Source organism: Octodon degus, unplaced genomic scaffold (genome assembly GCF_000260255.1).
Source record: "Octodon degus isolate 3935 unplaced genomic scaffold, OctDeg1.0 scaffold00018, whole genome shotgun sequence".
In the NCBI taxonomy this organism is placed as follows: Eukaryota; Metazoa; Chordata; class Mammalia; order Rodentia; family Octodontidae; genus Octodon; species Octodon degus.
Window position 1 is genome coordinate 22,542,107 of NW_004524594.1, and position 20,750 is coordinate 22,562,856.

The window sequence follows — 20,750 nt, forward strand, 5'->3', positions numbered from 1 at the left end:
CCTCCCTGGGCCTTTTGTCTGAATGAAAGGAAGGCTGCTCCCTGCACCCCAGCTCTTGGCCTCTCAGCTCAGAACACACTTTGGATGTACTTTATCAAAAGGCTCTCCTTTCCCACTGCCACTCCTCAGCCCTGCTTGGCACAGCCTCTGCTCTGGTGATTCTGAGTATCCCTATTCCCTGGCTGTGCCCCCAACTTGCTGCTAGAAAACATTGCTTCCAGGACCACCCTCCATTCAGGGTCCCCAGGCTGGGTGTGGTGCCTCACGCCTGTAATACCAGCACTCAGAGGCTGAGGCAGAAGGATTATTGAGTTCAAGGCCAGCCTAAACTGCATAGTGAGACACTGTCTCAAAAAGACAAAAATTAGGGGCTGGTGAGATGGCTCAGTGGTCTAAAGCACCTACTTAGAACAAGCTTAGCAAAGCACAGGGACCGCGGTTCAATCCCCCAGCACCACATGCCAGCCAGCCCCGCCCCCTGGTGGGCTGAGCTGGCCACACACACACACACACACACACACACACACAAATAAATAAAATTAAAAAATAAATAAATAAATAAATAAATAAATAAAAAGACAAAAGTTAAAAAACCATTCAGATTCCCATGTCACTAAAGCTCTTTCAGTTATACAAACAGAAACCCAATGATGTAGCAAGGGAAATATTTATTGGCTCAGGTCACTGAGAAACCCAGGCATTTTGAGAGACTGACCAGATGCCACTTTTGCCCCTTTACTCTCTGGCAGCACGGCTTCTTGGAGTGGCCAGTGGCTCCCACAGCTCCCAGCCCATGTCAGCATGGCTGTTGCTGTCATCTCCAACTGGTGACCTTGTCAAAACCGTTTTCACACAGTCCTACCTAAAGTTCTGGGGTTTAACACCCACCATACATCAGTCACTGTGTCCAGAGTGTGGGTGATACGACTAGCCAGGCTGGTGCCTCATCATGCCCACCCCTAAGATGCATGTACTCAAACTGGGGCAGAGTTCTTCAACAGGAAACAGAAGCTCTGTGACCAAGGTAGGAGTAGAGTGGAGGCAGACAGGGCCTCCAGAGGTCCAGGCTCCAGTTCTCTAGATGTCTACCCAGCCACCTCATTCCATGCCTCACATTGCCACCTCTGCCACTCTCCTGAGCACTGTCTCAGCCATACCCTGCAGCCCCAGGCATGGTCCAGTTTCTCATTCACCTCAGCTGCCCTTCTCTCATCAACAACCAGCAAGCCACTGAAACAGCCCTAGCAAAGTTTCCCCCTGTGCCAAAAGCATCTGGTACCTCGAAGACGTCATCTCCTTGTCCCCAGCATTTGACAGTTGACCCTTCCCTTCCAGAAACATCTGGGCAGCTGAGGGTCTGGCTGCTCTTTTCTCTTTTGGTGATCTCTCCACCCGGAGGTTACCAGTCTCTAGGCCTCTAGGCCTCTAGACCTCTCCATCCTGAGGTTACCGGTCTCTAGGCCTCTACACATACATGCACGCTCAGCACCTCCCTGGGTGCCCTCATGGGCACCCCAAATTCATCACAGTCAAAACTTACAACAACCAAATCCTGTCATTCCTCCTACATCCCCCAGTTTGAAAAGGGCCTCTGTCCCTGCCAAAGTTGTTGCAGAGAAAAATTAGGGTGTGGTTGTTAAGGGTTATCTCCCTCTTACTTTCTCTTATGTCTAAGGTCAAAATAGACCTGTTACCACTTTCTGTGCCCCTGCCTCGTCCTATTCAAATGCCATCATCCACACCTGGCCTCCCAAGAAGCCACCAGAGCCCTAGATGTTTCTGCTCATCTGGAAGAAGCCAGCAATCTTGTCAAAATCAAATGTACCCATGACCCAAACCCGAAGAGTACAACATGCCCTATCTGCCTTCTTCCTGTCCTAAGCCACTGCTCCCCTCAGGCTTGTGTCCTCCTGGGGGACAAGCATCACTGCTGGGCTCCAAAGCTGCCTCCCAGGCCCGCTACGGTCTCACCCACCTCTGTTCCTGTTGCTTCTTCCACCACCCTCACTGCACCAGGCACAGAGCCCTACCTACATCTGCAAGGTACAATCTCACCGGCTTGTCTGTTCCATCACAACCCAGAGAAGGGCAGCATCCTGCCCAGGGTCACACAGCACAGTGAGCCTGGTTTTTTTTTTTTTTTTTGGTTGTTTGTTTGTTTGTTTGTTTGGTGGAAGTGGGGATTGAACTCAGATCCTTGCGTTTGCCAGTCAAGCGCTTATCCTACTGAGCCATCTCCCCGGCCCACAGTGAGCCTGTTGTAGGAGGACATCTAGCACCTGCTGGCTCAGGCCCTGGGTCCCTTCCTCCCATCAGCACCCTATGGCCTCCAGCTTCCTCAGCGGACATCCCCTTCACTCAACCACTGGCAGGCCACCACTATCACTGGCCCCAGCTCCTAGTGGGAGGGGGGTGGGACAGTGTCCATAAACTCCCGAACACAGGCTAAGAAGACACTGACATTCCCTTTTATTGTTTTATTAATAAATTTAAGAACACTTCCATATTCTCTTCTCCCCCCAGAGCAACTAAAACCAACTAAAAGGGGGTACGGCCTGGGGGGCAGAGGGCGCTAGGAGTCATAATCCTCTTCATCCTCTGCGTCGGGTGCTGAGGGAGCAGGTGGTGCTGGGGGTAAAGGCAGAGTAGAAGCAAAGGGCATGAAGGGGGCCGAAGGGCTGCAGAGCAGAAAGCAGGAGGAATATCAGGCCATGTTTAACACCCACCCCAGCCCACGGCTCTATCCTGCCCTCTACAGAGGCAGCTGTGAAGCCCACCACTTTTTTTGTTTTAATGTATTTGGTACAAAGTCTCACTATACAGCTCAGACTGAGTGATCCTCCTGTTTTCAGCCTCCCCAGCGCTGGTATTACAGGCATGCAGCACCATGCCCCAACTCCCACCACCTTCTGTAACAGGGCTTCCAGGCCCCAAATAAAGGTCTCAAAGTAGATCACATGGCTCCTGCCCAATCCACCCACCGCCCTGACCAGAACAGGAAATAAAACCTTTTCAGAAAAGTCTCCTGCTTTCTGCTCCCTTCTATTCCTTCCCGTCCCTCAAATCTGCCACAACCAACAAAGTAGGTAACCACTCAGATGGAAGGGAAACCAGCCAATAAACCAAGTGACTTTAGAGTTCACTAGTCTCCTCTGCTTACCTCTGGAAGGGGCCAGGAGGGTGGCTAGCCTGGGCTGTAGGCTGAGGTGTCTCTTCTTCCCCATCAGTGTCTGTGTCCTCAGACTCATCCTGTGAACACAGCATGGGTCAGGAATGACAACAAGAGGCACAAACCCACCACTGGAGAGCCCTAAGAGTGTCAGGAATAGGACTCCTAGGACCCCAACTCATACACACAGCCCAAAGCAGAAGAGGTCAAGATAAGGATGGGATCAGCCTCCTGCCAACTCAGTCTGGTGCACAGCTACCCTTTCTAGCACCACCAGGCAGGACAGAGCGTTGGGGACCTCACTCACCTCCTGCTCAGAGTCTGTCCCAGACAACTTCTTGTCCTTGCCTTTGCTTCCCATTCCACCATTCTTCCGACCACTGCTGCCTGGTTTCCGACCCCTTCGGGAAGATACAGTCCATCTGCCCAGAGGTCTCCCCACTCCTTCACTATCCCCCAACCACCCCCAACCCCCGTGGCCTTGGCCATTTCTACCTGTATACCATGCCCTGACTCCCCCACCTGCGAGGACCTTTGTCCCCGTCCATGTGGTTGTCTTCCCCATCTCCCTGCATGTCAGGCACCGATGCCACCAAGTCCTTCAAAAAGTCAAACTGCTGCTCCAGCTCAATGCATTGCTTCCTGGAACAGGCAGGGAAGGAGACACTCATGTAGGGCCCAACACTGAGGCCCTCAGTGAGGGACAGCCGGCCCCTGGATGTCAGGAGAACGAAGCTGGAAAACTCCCTGCCCATCTCCACCCAAGCCCACCTGCTTTAGTGGGCTTGCACCCCTGCCCGGGGTTCCTAACCACTCTCCACCAAAGTCTGTGGCCTCGTGGATCCCCAGGGCCTCCTGACTCCCTGGCTGTCAGGACGCGGCCCCTCCCAGCTCCGCGGCCACTCACAGGTGGGACGTGGTCATGGTTTTGGCGTTGCGAGACTGGGTCACTTGGCAGGCTTTCTTCAACAGAGACTCCAGAAAGAGCTCGAGTGCCCGGGCTGAGGGCCGTCAAGGAGAAAGCGGGAAGGGGTGGTGCCTGGCCCTCCCCGCGCCCCTCAACCCGGCCAGCCCCCGACAGGATACAGATGATGACAGGCACAGCCGCTGCCACCTTGCCAATCTCCTCGTCCGTCTGCATGATCTTCTTGATCCGTGCCTGCGGAAGGGGACCGAGCTCGGACGCCCTCTCCTTCGGCGCCCAACCCCGAAGGAGTTGGGGGATAGCCAGAGGGTACCCCGGGAGGAAGGGGGCGGGGGTCACGGGCGCCAAGAGGGCATGGAAGGGGCGGGGCGAGCGGGCCCCCGACACCGAGATGTGCCCGCCTCCCCCCGCGGGGCCCGGGCCCCAAATTCTCCGTAGTCCGGCCCGCTCCCGCCCAGCCTGGCCGCGTGCTTACCGGCGGGAACCGGGCATTGTACTTCTTCTTCTTGCTCGGCATTTCAGGGCCTCTCCCGCCGCGCCGGGCCCAGCGCCGCCGCCCGAAGCCTCCCGGCCCCGGGGCCTGCTCGCCGCCCGCCCGTCGCCGTTCCCCCGGGTCCTGGTGCCGCCCGCTCTGCCCCCCTCCGGGGCCCTCAGGGTCCTAGCGCCTCTCCTCTCGGAGCCTGCCGGGCGTTGTGCGTCAGTGCAGCTTCACGCCACTCACTCCCGCCCGACCGCCCGCCCAAAGAGCGAACGTTGGCCTGGTCTTTAGTGGGCCCGCCTCTCCCTGGGTCCCGGCAATGGTACCGCCCCCGGCCAGCCCCGCCCTCCACCGCGCCCCTTTCCCCGGTGGACCCCGCCCCACAGTCCGCTGGTGCGGCTCGGCGCCCCTCCCCGTGGTTGTGCTTGTCTATAAAGTTGTTGTTGAGGCAGCGGGGTACTAAGATGGCGGCGGCAGCGGCGGCCGTGGCGGGGGCGGGGCGCGGCGATGGCGCGGAGCCCCAGCAGGAGCGCAGCCGGGCCCGGAGCTGGGCCGGCGCCGAACGCAGCGAAGGCCGGAGGTGACTAAGGGGCGGCGGGAGGGGCGGGGGCGGGGGCAGTGTTCAGGCCGTGGGCGCTAATGGCGGCGGGGGCGGTAGACCTGGAGCTTGGCCCTCACGCAGGCTCTCACCAACCTGAGTTCGAGTCCCGGCACCGTTCAGTGGCCTCAGGCCTGTTACTGCCCGCTGTGAGCCTTCAGGTCCCGGTTGTAAGTGGGCACTGGAGCCCGGCCCAGGAGGCCTGACTCCGGGGCCTGTGTCCGGAGTTGGACTTCTGACCGCGAGATCTCGGCGCTCAGATACCTGCCGGCCTCGGGCCACGAGGAGCTGCTACCGCCCTTGCGTTCCCATTTCGTCTCTGTCGAGCGCTACGGATGTGACCTTGGGCAAATCCATATTCTTTGAGCACCACTTACTTTAATTTAAGCAGGGAGAGTAGCGATTATAGCACAGTGCCTAAGTAGCCCTTATTCCACCTCAGGCATTTAATTTTCACAACAAATCTTGTCATCCCATTGTAGAAAAGCAACTGAGAGTGCCTTTTAAGTCTTACCCAAGGCCCCACAATTTAACGTAGAACCTGACATCTGGATAGAACTTAGCAGGTTGTAGTTATTATTAAGAAAATGCCCTGACTTAGTTCCCTCCCTGCAGGATGGAGCCAGGTGAGGAGCTGGAAGAAGAAGACTCCCCAGGTGGTCGTGAGGACGGCTTCACCGCTGAGCACTTAGCAGCAGAGGCCATGGCAGCTGACATGGACCCTTGGCTGGTGTTTGATGCTCGCACCTCACCTGCCACTGAACTGGATGCCTGGTTGGCCAAGTACCCACCATCACAAGTTACCCGCTATGGGGACCCTGGTTCACCCAATTCTGAGCCTGTAGGCTGGATTGCAGCCTATGGTCAGGGCTACACCCCTAACTCAGGTGACGTGCAGGGCCTACAGGCAGCTTGGGAGGCTCTGCAGACCAGCGGGCGACCCATTACACCTGGTACCCTGCGCCAGCTGGCCATCACCCACCATGTGCTCTCAGGCAAGTGGCTGATTCACCTGGCACCTGGCTTCAAGCTGGACCATGCCTGGGCTGGCATTGCCCGAGCTGTGGTTGAGGGCCGGCTTCAGGTAGCTAAGGTGAGCCCACGGGCCAAGGAGGGTGGGCGCCAGGTCATCTGTGTTTATACTGATGATTTCACGGACCGCTTAGGTGTACTGGAGGCAGATTCAGCCATCCGTGCAGCAGGTATTAAGTGCCTGCTCACCTACAAGCCAGATGTCTACACCTACCTGGGCATCTACCGTGCCAACCGCTGGCATCTCTGCCCTACTCTCTATGAAAGCCGTTTCCAGCTTGGAGGCAATGCCCGTGGCTCTCGAGTGCTGGACCGTGCCAACAATGTGGAACTGACCTAGGGGGGCCAAGTGGAAAAGACTATTCTCTGCCCCTGTTGCTGGGGATGGATCCAGCTGTCTTCCTTCTCCTTGTCCCAAGAAGGCCAAACCCCCCTGTCCCCAAAAGCAATGAGGATTAGGTCACTCAGGCACTGCCTGCATCTTCAGTCTCTTGAGCTTTTGCCCTCTTTTCAGAACTGATTGCAGGTCCCAGAGCCTGGGCGCTCTGGCTCCCTGAGGGCTGGCATCTCAGCCTCTTCAGTGCTGCTCTCTTCCACTGCCCAGGACCACAGGTTGGGTGCAGATACTCAGAAAGAGAGCCTTCCTTGGTCACCCTAACCTCCAACCCTCATAAAGGGGAAAACAGTGCTTCCAGTCCCTCTTCTTGGAGGCGTAACCCAGGGGACAGGGACCCTGCAGGACTGAGCATGCCTTTTTTGGAGCGTAGTTATGCTGTCTCAGCCCCTGGCAGAGGGGATACAGAGTTGTGGACATGGGACCTCCCTGCCAACTCAGACCTGCATCACTTTTCTCCCTTGGCTGCCTTGACATGTGCCTGCTCCTGGCATTTCAATAAAACCCAGTTTGGGTCTGTATCTTGAGTATTTTTTATTGTTTTGGGCAGTTTTTGTTGGTTTGGATTTTTGGGTTTGGTTTTGGTTTTGCTATTTGTTTTCATTCATGTATCTGGTACAGGGTCTCACTATGCAGCTTGGACTTATAGTGATCCTCCTGTTTTCAGCCTCTCCAACACTTCGATTACAGGTTTGTGCCACTACGCCCAGACTTGGTCGCTGGTTCAGTGCACCCGGGGGTGGGGCTGGCCATGGTGGCATGCGGGACTAGGGATCACACCCTGGTCCCAGCAACTGGCCAGAGCAAGTGCTTAGTCCTCTGTGCTATCTCACCAGCCCTTGGTTTTGCTTTTTGAGATAGGGTCTCACTATGTAGTTCAGTCTAGCCTTGAACTCACAGCCCAGGCTACCTCCAACTGAGGTCAGTCTCCCTGCCTCAGCCTTCCAAGTGCTGGGATTACAACTTTTTATATGCTGTCTTGAGCTAGGTGCTGAGGAAGGAAGATTCAAAGTTAGCAACTTAGCAGGACCCTGTCTCAAAATAGAAAAGGTTTGTCAGACATAGTAGCTAAGGCAGGAGACCCAATGGTAGAAAGCTAAGGCAGGAGACCCAATGCCAGTTCAAGGCCAGCCTGAACTACCTAGTAAGACTCCTGTCTCAAAAAAAGGACAAAAGGGCTAGGAATGTAGCACAATAGGAAGGCCCTTGATTCTTTCAACAGTATAAAATATCTTGGTGGTTGCTAGGGAGAGGCAGGGTCAGGAGAGATTCCTCCCCGCCCTCATACCAATAATAAGCTACTGTTGAGAGTAGAGGTGGTCTGCCACTCAGAACCTCTGCAAAGCCAGTCCGCTTCCAAAAATAGGAGTCACTTTCTCTGTGGTTCCCCATAAACTTAAGAGTTAACTTTTCTAGGAAGGCCCAAGGGTGCATTTGCGTGTATCGCAGGAAGTTATTCTCTCAGTCCTGGCAGTCCCCTGCCAGGAAGCACAGGTTGAACAGGATGGGCTAGGGTTCAGCACCCTGGGTTGGACATCCTCACACATCCTACGATCTCTGTAACCATAGGGGGTGTCTGTAGAATCGTATCATCTCTGCTCACCTTTCCTGACAGGCCACTGACAGTAGCTGAGGCCACCAGGCAGTTGTTTTTTTTTTGTGTGGAACCAGGGATGGAATGCACTTATTCTACTGAGCCATCTCCCCAGCCCTCCCACCAGGCAGTTTGCAAAGCAGTTTCACTTTTTTTTTTTTAAACATTTATTTATTTATTTTGTGGGGGGGGGGCAGCTCAGCCCACCAGGGGGCGGGGCTGGCTGGCATGTGGCGCTGGGGAATTGAACCGCTGTCTCTGTGCTTTGCTAAGCTTGTTCTGAGTAGGTGCTCCAGACCACTGAGCCATCTCACCAGCCCAGCAGTTTCACTTGTATCACTGAACTCTTGTGACCTCTTTAAGATGATCCTGGCCTCACCCTATAATCAAAGAAATTGAGGTCAGGAGGGGAAAGGTTTTCTCAGGGTAAATCTCGGACTTGGGCAGACCTGGGACTTCTGTCCAAGCCTCTGCCTTAGGCAGAGTGTGGCCCCTGACCACACTGAAAGTCTCACCTGAAGTTGGCTCTTCACAGCCCATATTGCACATCCATTCATGGGCAGGTGCCCTCCTCTGCTTAGGCTGCTGTAGCCTTCCAGCGTTTGCTGTCTCTGGGAGCCTGGCTCTTGCACCCACCTCCCCCGACCAGCCCTGCCTTGGTTGTGAGCCATCAGGGATTGGCAGGGAGCCCCTTGTGATGCTGCTCAGAGTGCCTTGCCAGGGCTGACTCAGCCTCTAGCAGTCTCACCAATTTGGAATTTGGAGCAGGGGAGTGGAGATGCCACTGGGCTGACTGGGTGGAAGTGGCTGAGTCATAAGAAGTTGGCTCAGCCCCTTACCCAGCTTCCTCCCCACACAGAGCTTCCCCAGGGCTGAGTCCCCTTAAGCCCATCCTTGGGAAGTCCCCAGAGGTGGTGGGCTCTGAGTTGGAACCTGGTGCTCTGCCTGCCTCAGACCATGAGTCCCTTGCCTTAGCCACAGTAAGGCAAGGCTTTGGGTAAAGGATCCTGGGAAAGTCCTCATGGGTTCTATAGCAAAGCATGTTGCACTCATCCTTTCTCCATTTTAATGGCCCTACCCTGGCCCACCCCTCCCTATCTCTTTCCCAAACCATGGCAATAGCCTCCAATTTTCCTTACCCTATATCCCCTCTCCCACAACTGGTACTATAGATTGCCCTACAGAGCTACCCATGCTTCTGTCCTCAAAACCCCTCTTAGGGGCCAGGGAGATGGCTCAGTGGAATAAGTGCTTTCCTGGCAAGCGCAAGGGCCTGAGTTCAATCCCCGGTTCCGGAAAAAAACCCAAAACACCCAAAAACCCTTCTTGGGTCCCCACAACCTGCAGGACAGAGTCCACTCTAGGGCCCACACTGACCTGGCCCACACTGCCTGCCCCAGCTTCCTTTGGGCGTGTCTTTCTGCCTGGGCCTCCAGCCTTCCTTCTGCTAGAATACCTGCCATGCAACTCTGATCACAGGAGCCTGAGGTTACTTATGTAATCCCCTCATTGATAGCTCTCTCCACTGGTCCTTGCTTGAGCCACGTACCCAGGCATATCCATACAGGCAGGAGCAGTGTCCAAATTTTAGCCCTGACCCCAGAGCAACTCGTCTATAAATTATTAAGGGAATGGAGGACATAACTGATGCAGACCTAGCCCCTATTAACCCTTCCCACTTCATCTTCATTCCCTGCTCATCCTTGTTCCAAAATCCTGAGCCGTGTATGGCCTTTCTCTGGCCTTTGCTCATGTTGTGGCCTCTGCTTGCTAGGCCTGACCTCCCCTTTTTTTTCAGGGTCTGGTCTGATCTGGTATGGTCTGATTTGGTACTGAGACAGGATCTTTCTATGTAGCCCAGGCTGGCCTTGAATTCACAGCAATCTTTCTGCCTCAGATTCCTGAGGGCTGAGATTACAGGAGTATACCACCACGCCTGGCTTTCTCTTTTGATTTCTCTTTTTTCTTTCTTTTTTCCAGTACTGAGGTTTGAACATGGTGTTTTCACATAGAGCTACATCCTTAATTTTGGTGTTCCTTGTTTTTGTTTTTGAGATAGTTTGCTCACTTGCCCAAGCGGTTCTCATGATCCTCCTGCCTCAACATCCCAGAGTTCTGGGATTATAGGCATGTGCCAGCATGCATGGCTACCCCCACCCACTTTCCTGGCTGCCTCCACACCTCAGATCCACTGGCTCAGATGTCCTTCTCCTGGACCCTCCCCTATGCATGTTCACCCTAGTTGCCAGCATATTTTCCATGCTCCCATGATACCCTCCCCACCTTTGGCTCTCTGTGTGTCTGGGCCCTCCAAAGGCAGTGGCTGTGGTTTATCTCTAAGAGTAACCTCAGCTTCCAACACAGGGTCTAGGCCAGTGCAGTTGCTAAATAAACATTCTTCAATAAATGTGTAATGCAATGCAAGTCCCTCTCTGTCTCTAGGCCTCAGTCTCCTCATTCTGTCAGCAAGAGCCAGGCCCTGTAGTAAGAGTTTACCTACATTATCTCATCTAAGCTTATTTTGGGTCTATTATTGCCATTTTGTAGAAGAAGAAACTGAGGCCCAGAGAAGGTCAATAAGTGCCTCAAGGTTTTCAGAGACAGTAGGTGGCAGAGCCAAGACTTGAATCTAGGTCACCCAAGTCCACCCCTAGTGTGTGGTTGAACCCCAGTGTCTATAGGGGAGACAGCAGAAATAAATGAGACCCAGTGTGGAATTAGCATTAAGTTGCAAAGCATGCAGGCTGGATCCTCAGATCCACCAGGGAGCCAGGCTAGCCAAGGTTTCCCTTTAATACTGATGAAGAAACAGAGATCCACTATGACAGGGCAGCCAGTAGGTCTTCCTGAGCATGAAGAAGCTCCATGCCTACAGTGTAGACAGACCCCTGTATGCAGCAAGGGCCCCTCAAAGCCCACCATTCAGCTAGTGGAGGGCTCTGCTCTGGCTGGCTGGCTCCTGGTTACCTGACATCGGGAATTACCCTAGGCCCAGGGTAGGCTGGCCAGACTTGGACAATCCCCTGTCCTCTGCTTGTTTTTGTAAAATGAAAGGGAGGGTGACTGAGGCCAGAAAAATCAGAAAAGCCTCCCCCTGTACTATTTACACTGTAAAGTCCCAGGCCCAGAGAGGGAGTGTCAGATCAGCTGTCCAGGGGGATCAACTCTGCCTGACCCCCAACTCCAGTCTAGGGGGTTGAGGAAAGAGGGTGAGGATCTAGGAGAACAGGAAACAATCTGAGTAGGAAGACACTTTAGCTAGAGGTTTGGCAGGATTTGGGGGATTTTCCCTTTCAGGGGCAGCTGTGCCCCATTCCTGCCAGGTGGGAGGGGCCCTGGCAGGGACCAGGATTGGGTCACACAGCTGATTCATCTGAGAGGGAAACTCCCCACTTCTCTGATCCCCAAGTCAGCCCACTTCTCTGATCCCCACTTCTATGATCCCCAGTTCTGTGACGCGTATCCTCTAGGCACTGAGGAGTAAAACCCCAGCACACCAGGCCAAGAAACCCACCAACCCTATCTATTTTTGTTTACTGGCCTCCTTGCAGGAAATAAACCCCAGGCTACACAGGACAGCCAGGCAGGGTGACAAGACTTTCCAGTGTGTTCACTGGAGAAGAAAACCAGAGTAGGGGATGGACACAGGCTCCTTAGGTATCCCTTCTCACCACTTTATGAGAAAACTGAGGCACACATAAGAATAATTTGCACCCAGACCTCAGTCCTGGGCATTCTCTAAGCAGCCACTTGCATTAACTCATTTCATTCCTCACAGCATTCCTTTTATTAACAGGGAAACCGAGGCCAAAAGATGTTATGTAACTTGGACAAAGTCAAGACTAAGAATAGTCTGGCAGCCTCGCAACTCCTGGGAGTGTTTTACACACCTTGGTGATGGGAACTCTTCCTCTCAACCCTGAGCAGCTCTGGGCTGAGGGGGCAGAGGCTTTATTTATTTATTTATTTTGGCGGAACCAGGCTTCACTAAGGCAAAGTCTGAATTGGTTTCTGGGGACCTTATGTCCTGTAGCTTCCTGGGGTCCCTAGAGCACAGCCAGATCTAGCACCGGCCCTGACTCATCCCTTCCCAACCCTCTAACAGGAGAGAGCTGGCTCCTGCAAGAAAGCCCGCCAACCCCTCAGAGACCGGGAGAGGGCAGTGAAGCATTCTGCCGGAATCCCTCAGGGGCTTTGACACTTTTCCAAACCCCAATCCTTTCCTCTCCAGTCAGAGCCTCCCTTTCCCGTCCTGCCATCCACCTCCCCCAACAAGGCGTGAGTGCGCGCACGCAGGCACGCACGCACGCACACACGGGTGCACTACTGGGAGCCTTCCTTCAGGCTCCAATCTCGGAGCTGGGCTGGCTCTCCTCCTTCAGCCTTGAGTCAGGGGCCTGCCGTGTGCCTGAAGGGCCTGAAGGCTGGAGCTTGATGAGGTGTGGTCAGGAGCCCCACACAGGCAAGCTCTGCTCCATTTGGCTACTGCTCACAAGCCACATGACTCAACCTCTTATCCCCCCAATGACTCAGTTTACACCAGTGCCCAGGGGTCCTCCCAGCATGGGTGGGGCAGCTTATTGGTTCAGCCCAGACCCGCCAGCCTTTCATCCCAGGATGAAAGTTTCATCCCAGAGCAGGAGCTGACACCTTCAGGAACAGCAGGCTGGGCTCCTGGGAGCCTGGGGACAGAAAATGGGGTGAGGCAGTTCCATGTCTTCAAGTATAGGAGGAGCTGGAAAATTGAGTGCGAATTTCCAACTGTCCTTGGCCTAGGTCTGCCAGCAGCAGGGACCCACTCCAAGAAAGCTTGAGGTCCAGGCTCAGTGACACAGCCACCCACAGGAAGTATGCATACAGTAAGAATATTCTTGAAGTCACTTATGGCTTCCTCACCATGAAGGCCCCTACTAAGCTCTAACCACACCTTCCCTTGTTTACTCTGCCTACTATCCTGAAAAGTACATGCAAGTATTATCATATCCTTCTTACCAATGAGGAAACTGAGGCATGAAAGTTAAGGGAATGAAGTTTTCTCATGAATAAAAAGAGGACTATGAGGAATGAACTGAAGTTAATGAAAAAAAGGAAGACAGGAAGAGGTTATAACTAAGGGGGAGGTTTCTTTTTTTCTTTTTCTGTTTTGGTACTGGGTATTGAACTCAGGACCTTGTGCTTCCCAGGCAGGTACTTTTGCCAAAGGGGGAGGTTCCTTATTGTAGCTTGTGGAACTTCATGTATATAAGTGTATTACCTAATCAAAAAGAATTACAACTAAATAATTTAAATATAAAGCAATACAAAAAATAAAAATCATGATTTAAAATAATATTTTCTACATCCTTTTTTATGATCACCAACTTGGAGGATAATAATACATAAATATAGTGAGGTAGATATAGATATAGACATCGTACTTCTCCAAAATGCAAAACTGTTAAAAGTTATCCAGGTAGGGTGAAAAACGGAATATCCCTTTTAGTACCAGGAACCAGTGTTTAATTTAGGATTTAATTTAGGCTGAGGAAGGCCAGCCAGATAGCTCAGAGGACTAAAATGCCTGCTTAGGCAAATGCAGGGACCGGAGTTTGATTCCCGACATACCATGCTGGCCTTGTCCCCAGGGCTTACTGAGTGTCATGACCACTGAGACTGGGTGTGGTGGTGCACCCCTGTAATCCCAGCCAAAAATAAATAAATTAAAAAGTGCTCAGTATACGTTTTTAAGGGCTGGGGAGATGGCTCAGTGAAATAAGTGCTTCCTTGGCAAGCACAAGGATCTGAGTTCAATCCTCGGTTCCAGCCAAAAAAAAAAAGTGCTCTGTAATCCCAGCACTGGGGAAACTGAAAACAGGAGGATCACTAGAGTCCAATCTATGTACTGAGACCTGTAGACCCTGTACTAATTTAGGCTGAGGTTCACAGACTGCCTCACTGTGGAAGCTGCTTAATTTCTCATTTTTTAATAGATACATTTTTTTTGTCTTCTTGATTTTTTTTGTTTTGTTTTGAGATAGGGTCTCACTGCGCGATTCAGGCTGGCCTTGAACTCACTATGTAGCCCAGGCTGGTCTCAAATTTATGGTGATCCTGTTACCTCTGTCTCTCAAGTGCTGGGATTAAAGATATGCACTACCACATCTGGCTGTCTTTTTGAGACAGGGTCTCACTAGTTCGGTCTGACCTTGAACTTACTTTGCCGCACAGGCTGGCCTCAAACATGCAGTGATCCTCTCACTTCCGCCTCCTGAGTACCTGGATGACAGATGTGTGCCACCACACCCAGCAGTGGGTACAATATTATAAGATCAATATTTCATATGAATGTTGTGAAATTACATAAATTTTTTTTTTTTATTTTTAGAGAAGGGTCTACAGGGCATTCAGGGTCTCACTACTACATCAGACTCATACTGATCCCCCTGTATACAGCCTCCCAAGTGCTGGGATTACAGGCACGCCACCATGCCGTCTCAATTGCCGTCTCAGGGCGTACCAGGGCCAGCACGGCAGGCCAGGGGATCGAATCCCCAGCCCCTGCACCTGCTTGCAGGTGCTTTAATCTACTGAGCTATTTGGCCGGCCCTTACATAAATTAATTTGAGTGATGCCTGGTCCACAGAGTTCACTGAAGAGGCTCCTCCAGTGAGCATTCACCCTAAAAGCACAGGATCCCTTACTTCACCCCCTTCCAGGCCCCAGACCGTTTAAAGGTGCCATAGCTCAGAAGCATCCAGGTCTGAGGGTGAAATGGTTAGAATTTTAAAACTCTTCTATAAACATTTTTATGATTAAAAATTAAATAAATAAATAAGAAAAAAAAAGACTTTTTAAAATCCCTCCCAGAGAGGGTAGTGCTGAGCCAGAGACTGTGGAAAGTGCTCTGAACAGAGGAAATTGGGACCAGGACCAAGGAAAATGAATGTTTGTCGATATGAATTCCACTGTCAACTCCAGCCTAGTACTTGGGAGGTTGAGGCAAGTTTAAGGACAGCCTGGGCAACTAAGTGAGATCTTGTCCCAAATGAATGAATGAATGAATGAATGAATGAATGAATGAATGAATGAATAACGAATGGCTGGGATGTAGCTTAGTATTCCTTGGTTTCAGTGCCCAGTATTTCAAAATAAAAGGGTCATTTCCAGTGGATCAACTGGAACGCTTACCCACACCTGGTGGCATGTGAAATGGTACAATTACTTTGATTATTTATTTATTTTTTATTTATTGTGTGTGTGTGTGTGGCCAGCTCAGCCCACCAGGGGGCGGGGCTGGCTGGCACGTGGTGCTGGGGGATCGAACCGCAGTCCCTGTGCTTTGCCAAGCTTGTTTCAAGTAGGTGCTTTAGACCACTGAGCCATCTCTCCAGCCCCGGTACAATTACTTTGGAAAACTGTTGGAGAGATTTAATGGAAGCCAAATATACACCTACCCTACAACCAATAATTCCCTCCCTGGCCATGTATCCAAGACAAAAGAGAGCAATAAGCCACCAAAGGCTTCTCAAGAATGTTCCAGCAGCTTTATTTGTAGTAGCCTCAAAGGGCTCCTGAGTCATCAGCAGGAGAAGGGAGAGATGGACTGTGAGAGCATTTGTGTGACAGAAGATCTCACCATACTGGAAAAGACCAAGCTACTAGATCACCTACCAATGGACACAATTCCACAGACATCTTGACCCACAGCACATGCCACATGGTTCCATTTACATGCAGTTCAAGAACAGGCACATCCATGATGATAGAAGTCTAAATGGTGCTGGGCTTGACAGCACTTGCCTGTAACCCTAGCACTTGGGGGGCTGAGGCAGGAGGATCAAGGTGAGTTAGGGGTCAGCCTGGGCTACATAAGTGAGTTTAAGGGCAGCCTGCGCTATATAGAGAGACTCCTTCTCAAACAGTCTAAATGGTGATGAGCTCACAGTGGGGAGTAGTGAGTGGGGTAAAATAGCCACCTACCCTTCTGTTGGATATAGAATGTGTTTACAGATACACAAACAGTCATTGAACTGAGCACATTTACTATATGCATGTGTACTTTATGTATAGTAAATGTTAATCCAGGGACCAGCAAGATAGCTCAGTGAACTAAAGCACCTGCTTAGGCAAGTGCAAGAACCAAGGTTCCACCCCGACACGACAGGCTGAGCCAGCCAGAGTCTGGACATAGTGGCACAAGGGCTATAATCCCAGCTCTAGGGAGGCTGAAAGCAGGAGGATCACCGGGGTCCAAACTGCGTAGTGAGACCCTGCGACAACCAAATACACTTTTTAAAAAATGTTAATTTAGTCAGTGATAGGTCTAGCAGCTAAAAGTGTAATTATTTTTTAGATAAGGTCTCACTATGTAGTTCAGGTTGGCCTCTAACTCACAGTAATCCTTCTGCCTCAGCCTCCTGAGTTCCAGGATTATAGACATCTGCCACCATGCCTGACTACAAATCTTAATGGCTTTTGACAATAGATTCTTAGATTTGACCCTGGAAGTATGAATAACAAAAGGAAAAGTGGATAAACTATATTTTATTTTATTTTACATTTATTTATTTATTTTGGTACTAGAAATCAAATTCAGGACCTCAGACTTGCCAGGCAGGTACCATGCCACGGAGCTATATCCCAACCCTGGATTCTATTTTAAAAATTTAAATTTGTGTGCATACACATTATCAAGAATACAGAGACAGGGGCCAGGGAGATGGCTCAGTAGAATAAGTGCTTTCCTGGCAAGCACAAGGGCCTGAGTTCAATCCCTGGTTCTGGAAAAAAAAAAAAAATACAGAGACAACTACAGATAGAGGGAAATGTTTGCAAGTCATATATCCAATAGGGTTTAGTATCCAGAATATACAAAGAAGAAGTGCAACTCAACTTCAAAAACACAAACAACCTTTGTGGGCAAAGGACTTGAACAGACATCCATCCAAAAATACAGTATCCATATAATGAGATTGAGAAGTACATCAAAAGGTGTTCCTTGATCGTTAGGGAAATACAAATCAAAACACAATGCGAGAACACTTTCTACCCTCTAGAATGCCTTTATTTTTGCTTTTTTTTTTTTTTTTTTTGGTAGAACTGGGGATTGAATTCAGGCCCTTATGCTTGCCAGGCAAGCACTTATTCTACTGAGCTATCTCCCTGGCCCCTAGAATGCCTTTATTTTAAGAATAGAACTAGCTGGGTATGGTGATACACTCCTATAATCCCAGGACTCTGGGAGGCGGAGATAGGAACTTTGCAAATTCAATCCCAGCTTGGGAAATTGAGACCCTGTCTCAAAATAAAAATGAAAATTAGGGCCGGAGAGATAGCTCTGTGGTCTAAGTGCCTGCCTGGCAAGCACAAGAGTCTGGCTTCAGTCTCTGGAACCATATGCTGTGCCAGCCCACGCCACCAGACACCAAAACCAGGCATGTGTAATCCAGCACTGGAGAGGCTGAGACAGGAGTATCACTATGAGTCTGAACTGCATAGTGAGACCCTATACCAAAAAAATAAATGATTCTTTCAAAAAAAAGAAAGAAAAGAAAAGAAAAGGGCTGGGGCTATAATATGTGTCAGTGCTAAAGCTTCGGACTCATTCTCTAGTCCTGAAAGAAAAAAAAAGCACGAAACAAAAAACCAGAAACTAACATTTGGAGATATCAGTGCTTACCTGCTGCTGATGGAAATGTAAAATAGTGTGACCACTTTGGGAATCAGTCTGGCAGCTCCTCAGGAGAATATCGCATGACTCAACTCCACTGATTCATAGTTCTAAGAGAAATTAAATTTATGTTCACAAAAGAACTTGTACACTAATATTCATAGCAGCATGATTCTTTTTTTTTTTTTTTTTTTCCCCAGAACCAGGGATTGAACTCAGGCCCTTGCGCTTGCCAGGTAAGCGCTTATTCCACTGAGCCATCTCCCCAGCCCCAGCATGATTCTTACTGGCTGAAAAACAGAAACAACACAGTGCCACTAATTTATGCATAAACTGTGGCATATATATACCATGGAATATTATTCAGCCATAAAAGGAACAAAACATTATCACATGGTGCAACAAGAATAGACCTTGAAAACATGCTAAATCAGAAAGGCCAGACACAAAAGTTCAGAAATTATATGATTCCATTTATGTGAAATGCCCAGAACAGGCAAAGCCACAGAGATAGAAAGTAGATTAGTGGTTACCAACGCTTGTGGGAGGGGGAATTTGGGAGTGATTTCTTAATGGGTAATGGGCTATTTATCTGGAGTGATAAAAGTTTTGAAGGGCCAGCCAAATAGCTCAGCAGCTTAAAGCCCATGCTTGGGCAGATGCAGGGCCGGGAGTTGGATCTCCAGGCCTGCAGTGCTGGCCCCACCCCCCCAGGGGTGCACTGAGACAGGTTGGAAGGCTGTAAACAGGAGGATCACCAAAGTCCAACCTATGCAATGAAACCCTGTACACCCTGTTCTAGATACAATAAATTAATAAATTTTAAAAAAAGTTTTTAAAAACATAAAGGTGGTGGTTGTGCAACACTGTGAATGCACTAAATGTCACCTGTGTACCCTTAACAGTGGTTAATTGTATGTTACGTGAATTTCACCTCAACTAAAAAAATAAACTTGAATTTAGAAAAAGAAGGGAAAAACTTCAACATCATCTCCAAGGCCCCCATGGCCCTGGCCCTGAGCACCTACTAGGTGTCACCTTTGGTTTCACTGTAGCCCTGATTTACAGGGACTTTCTGGGGCTCAGACAGGGGAGGTGGCCCATAGGGATGCCAAGGGACAGTGGCAGGATCTCTAAGCCCCCCATCCCAGCAGACTCCTTGGTCCCTGGGTAGGAGCTGGTGAGGTCAGAAACCAGGAACGTCTGTGGGCCACAGGGCAGGGGTTAGTGACTGAGAAGCTTGGAATGTGCTGCCTCTGAAAGGGCCTCTTGTGGCTCCACCAACCGTTAGAGCAGAAAGGGACTTTCAGAATTACATACACACATGCACGCAAACACAAAATTTATTCATATGTGACTTTATCTTCACTGTCAAAATCAATCTCTCTCTCTCTCTCTCTCTCTCTCTCTCTCTCTCTCTCTCTCTCTCTTTCTTTGTTGCAGGCTGGCCTCAAACTGATGGCAATCCTCCTGCCTCAGCTTCCTGAGTGCTAGGATTACAGACATGCACAACCATGTCCAGCTCACTGTCAAATTCTTACTACAGACTATGCTAAGCATGTGACATTTTTATTTTGTCTTAATTTCTATCCTTGTCATTATGTCTCCATTTTAATGACGAGCAAACAGCTTTAGAAGTGGACAGCCTAACCAGAATTCAAACCCAGAATCAGACTTGTTTAAAAAGTCTCATAGTTAAACTTTCTCTCCTCTTTCCTTTCCCCTCTCCTCTCTTCTCCCTTCTCCCCTCCTCTCCCATCTCCCCCCTCCCTCTTCCTCTTCCTCTCCTTCTCCCTCTCCCTTCCTCCTTCCTTCTTAAAACACACACACCCTTTATATGTCTCATTTGTTAAACTGCAGTGGTTTGTTTTCTTTTTAAAGGAAGCACTGAGTAGAACCAGGGCGAGGAAAAGGCGCTAGGCTAGCAATCACCTTGTGCATACTTGGAACTTTACAACTTACAACGCACTTTCACATTTGTGATCTCATTTGATCTTCCAGCAGCTTTCCTTATGAAGTCAACAGGGGGCTCAATTGGGACTGGGGCTCCAGGTAGATGAGCTGTCCTAGCTCACACAGACAGAAAATGCTAGCTGTGGCACTAGAATCCTCTGTTTCCATGGAAAGCAGCCCAGGACACACACATCCCCAGGACAGAACTGGAGCTGATCAGCTGAAGGTGCTGGTGGAAGAGCAACAGAGTCCATCTCTCCTGCTGTGTGACTCTAGCAGCTGCTTTTTCTGGGCCTCAGTTTTCTCCTGCATAAAATTGGAGGAAGCCGAGGAGTTTGGGAAGTCCTCTCCCCAGTGACATGGAGAGCCTTCTATGAAGCTGTGAGGAGTTTGGAAAATCTTGGCTGAGCCTGAGTTTGGAACTTTAGTCCTGAGTCAATCACCTTTTATAGCCACTCATTTATTGACCTTGGACAATGTATTTCAACAACTCCCAGCCTCAGTTTCCCCATCTGTAAAGTGGGGAAGATAATGATACCCACCTCTCTAACATCTTTCTTTTGTATAGACTTTTGACACACTCTCCAAACAAGGATAGTGACGCATAGTCACACAGTGCTAGAAGTCAAGAAAGCCGATGTTTATCACGCTTTGGGACTTCTGTGTCTCCACACAGGCTGTCACTGTCTGTAGGCTCTGAACGAAAACAGATTATCCTGAGTGGCACAACTGTATTGGAAGCCTGTGGCCAGTTCAAAGCATCGCCGGTTTACTTTTTGCTTCCCCCCCACCACATCCACTCAAAAGCAATATCACCTTGTTTATTTTAAGTATTTGAAGGACTAGGGAGTAGCTCAGTGGTATAGGCACCAGCCTGGCAAACACATGGTCCTGAATTCAATCCCCAGTACAAGAAAAAAAAAAAAAAAAAGCTAATGTAAGTATTTTAAAAACCAAC

The 20,750-nt window shown here is 50.3% G+C and overlaps 2 protein-coding genes across 6 annotated transcripts; one reads left to right on the forward strand and one right to left on the reverse strand.

Moving 5' to 3' along the window:
• Positions 1 to 2,446: 2,446 nt before the first annotated feature.
• Positions 2,447 to 4,779, reverse strand: Drap1 (DR1 associated protein 1). 5 transcript variants are annotated; one of them, XM_023710749.1, is made up of 7 exons: positions 4,570 to 4,699; positions 4,256 to 4,328; positions 4,077 to 4,170; positions 3,702 to 3,811; positions 3,477 to 3,570; positions 3,161 to 3,249; positions 2,447 to 2,628 (listed from the first exon to the last, which is right to left on the reverse strand). In XM_023710749.1, exons 1-7 carry the CDS (start codon positions 4,609 to 4,611, stop codon positions 2,573 to 2,575), a joined length of 558 nt encoding a protein of 185 aa, XP_023566517.1. In that variant the 5' UTR covers positions 4,612 to 4,699; the 3' UTR covers positions 2,447 to 2,572. The 5 variants fall into 5 exon arrangements, with proteins under 5 accessions (XP_023566517.1, XP_023566515.1, XP_023566516.1 ...); XM_023710747.1 differs by having other exon boundaries at positions 2,447 to 2,678; XM_023710748.1 differs by having other exon boundaries at positions 3,477 to 3,591; positions 3,692 to 3,811.
• An 89-nt stretch (positions 4,780 to 4,868) lies between these two features.
• CUNH11orf68 (chromosome unknown C11orf68 homolog) lies at positions 4,869 to 7,117 on the forward strand. Its single transcript, XM_004627213.2, has 2 exons — positions 4,869 to 5,152; positions 5,786 to 7,117. Exons 1-2 carry the CDS (start codon positions 5,037 to 5,039, stop codon positions 6,540 to 6,542), a joined length of 873 nt encoding a protein of 290 aa, XP_004627270.1. The 5' UTR covers positions 4,869 to 5,036; the 3' UTR covers positions 6,543 to 7,117.
• Positions 7,118 to 20,750: the final 13,633 nt, after the last annotated feature.

Excerpts from the sequence above, each read along its gene's own strand:
- CUNH11orf68 (XM_004627213.2), top strand. The coding sequence starts at position 5,037 with ATGGCGGCGGCAGCGGCGGCCGTGGCGGGGGCGGGGCGCGGCGATGGC. Across the intron at positions 5,153-5,785 it reads GAACGCAGCGAAGGCCGGAG|GATGGAGCCAGGTGAGGAGC; the intron begins GTGACTAAGGGG and ends CCCTCCCTGCAG.
- Drap1 (XM_023710747.1), bottom strand. The coding sequence starts at position 4,611 with ATGCCGAGCAAGAAGAAGAAGTACAATGCCCGGTTCCCGCCG. Across the intron at positions 3,812-4,076 it reads ACCATGACCACGTCCCACCT|GAAGCAATGCATTGAGCTGG; the intron begins GTGAGTGGCCGC and ends TGCCTGTTCCAG. Across the intron at positions 3,571-3,701 it reads CCACATGGACGGGGACAAAG|GGGTCGGAAACCAGGCAGCA; the intron begins GTCCTCGCAGGT and ends ATCTTCCCGAAG.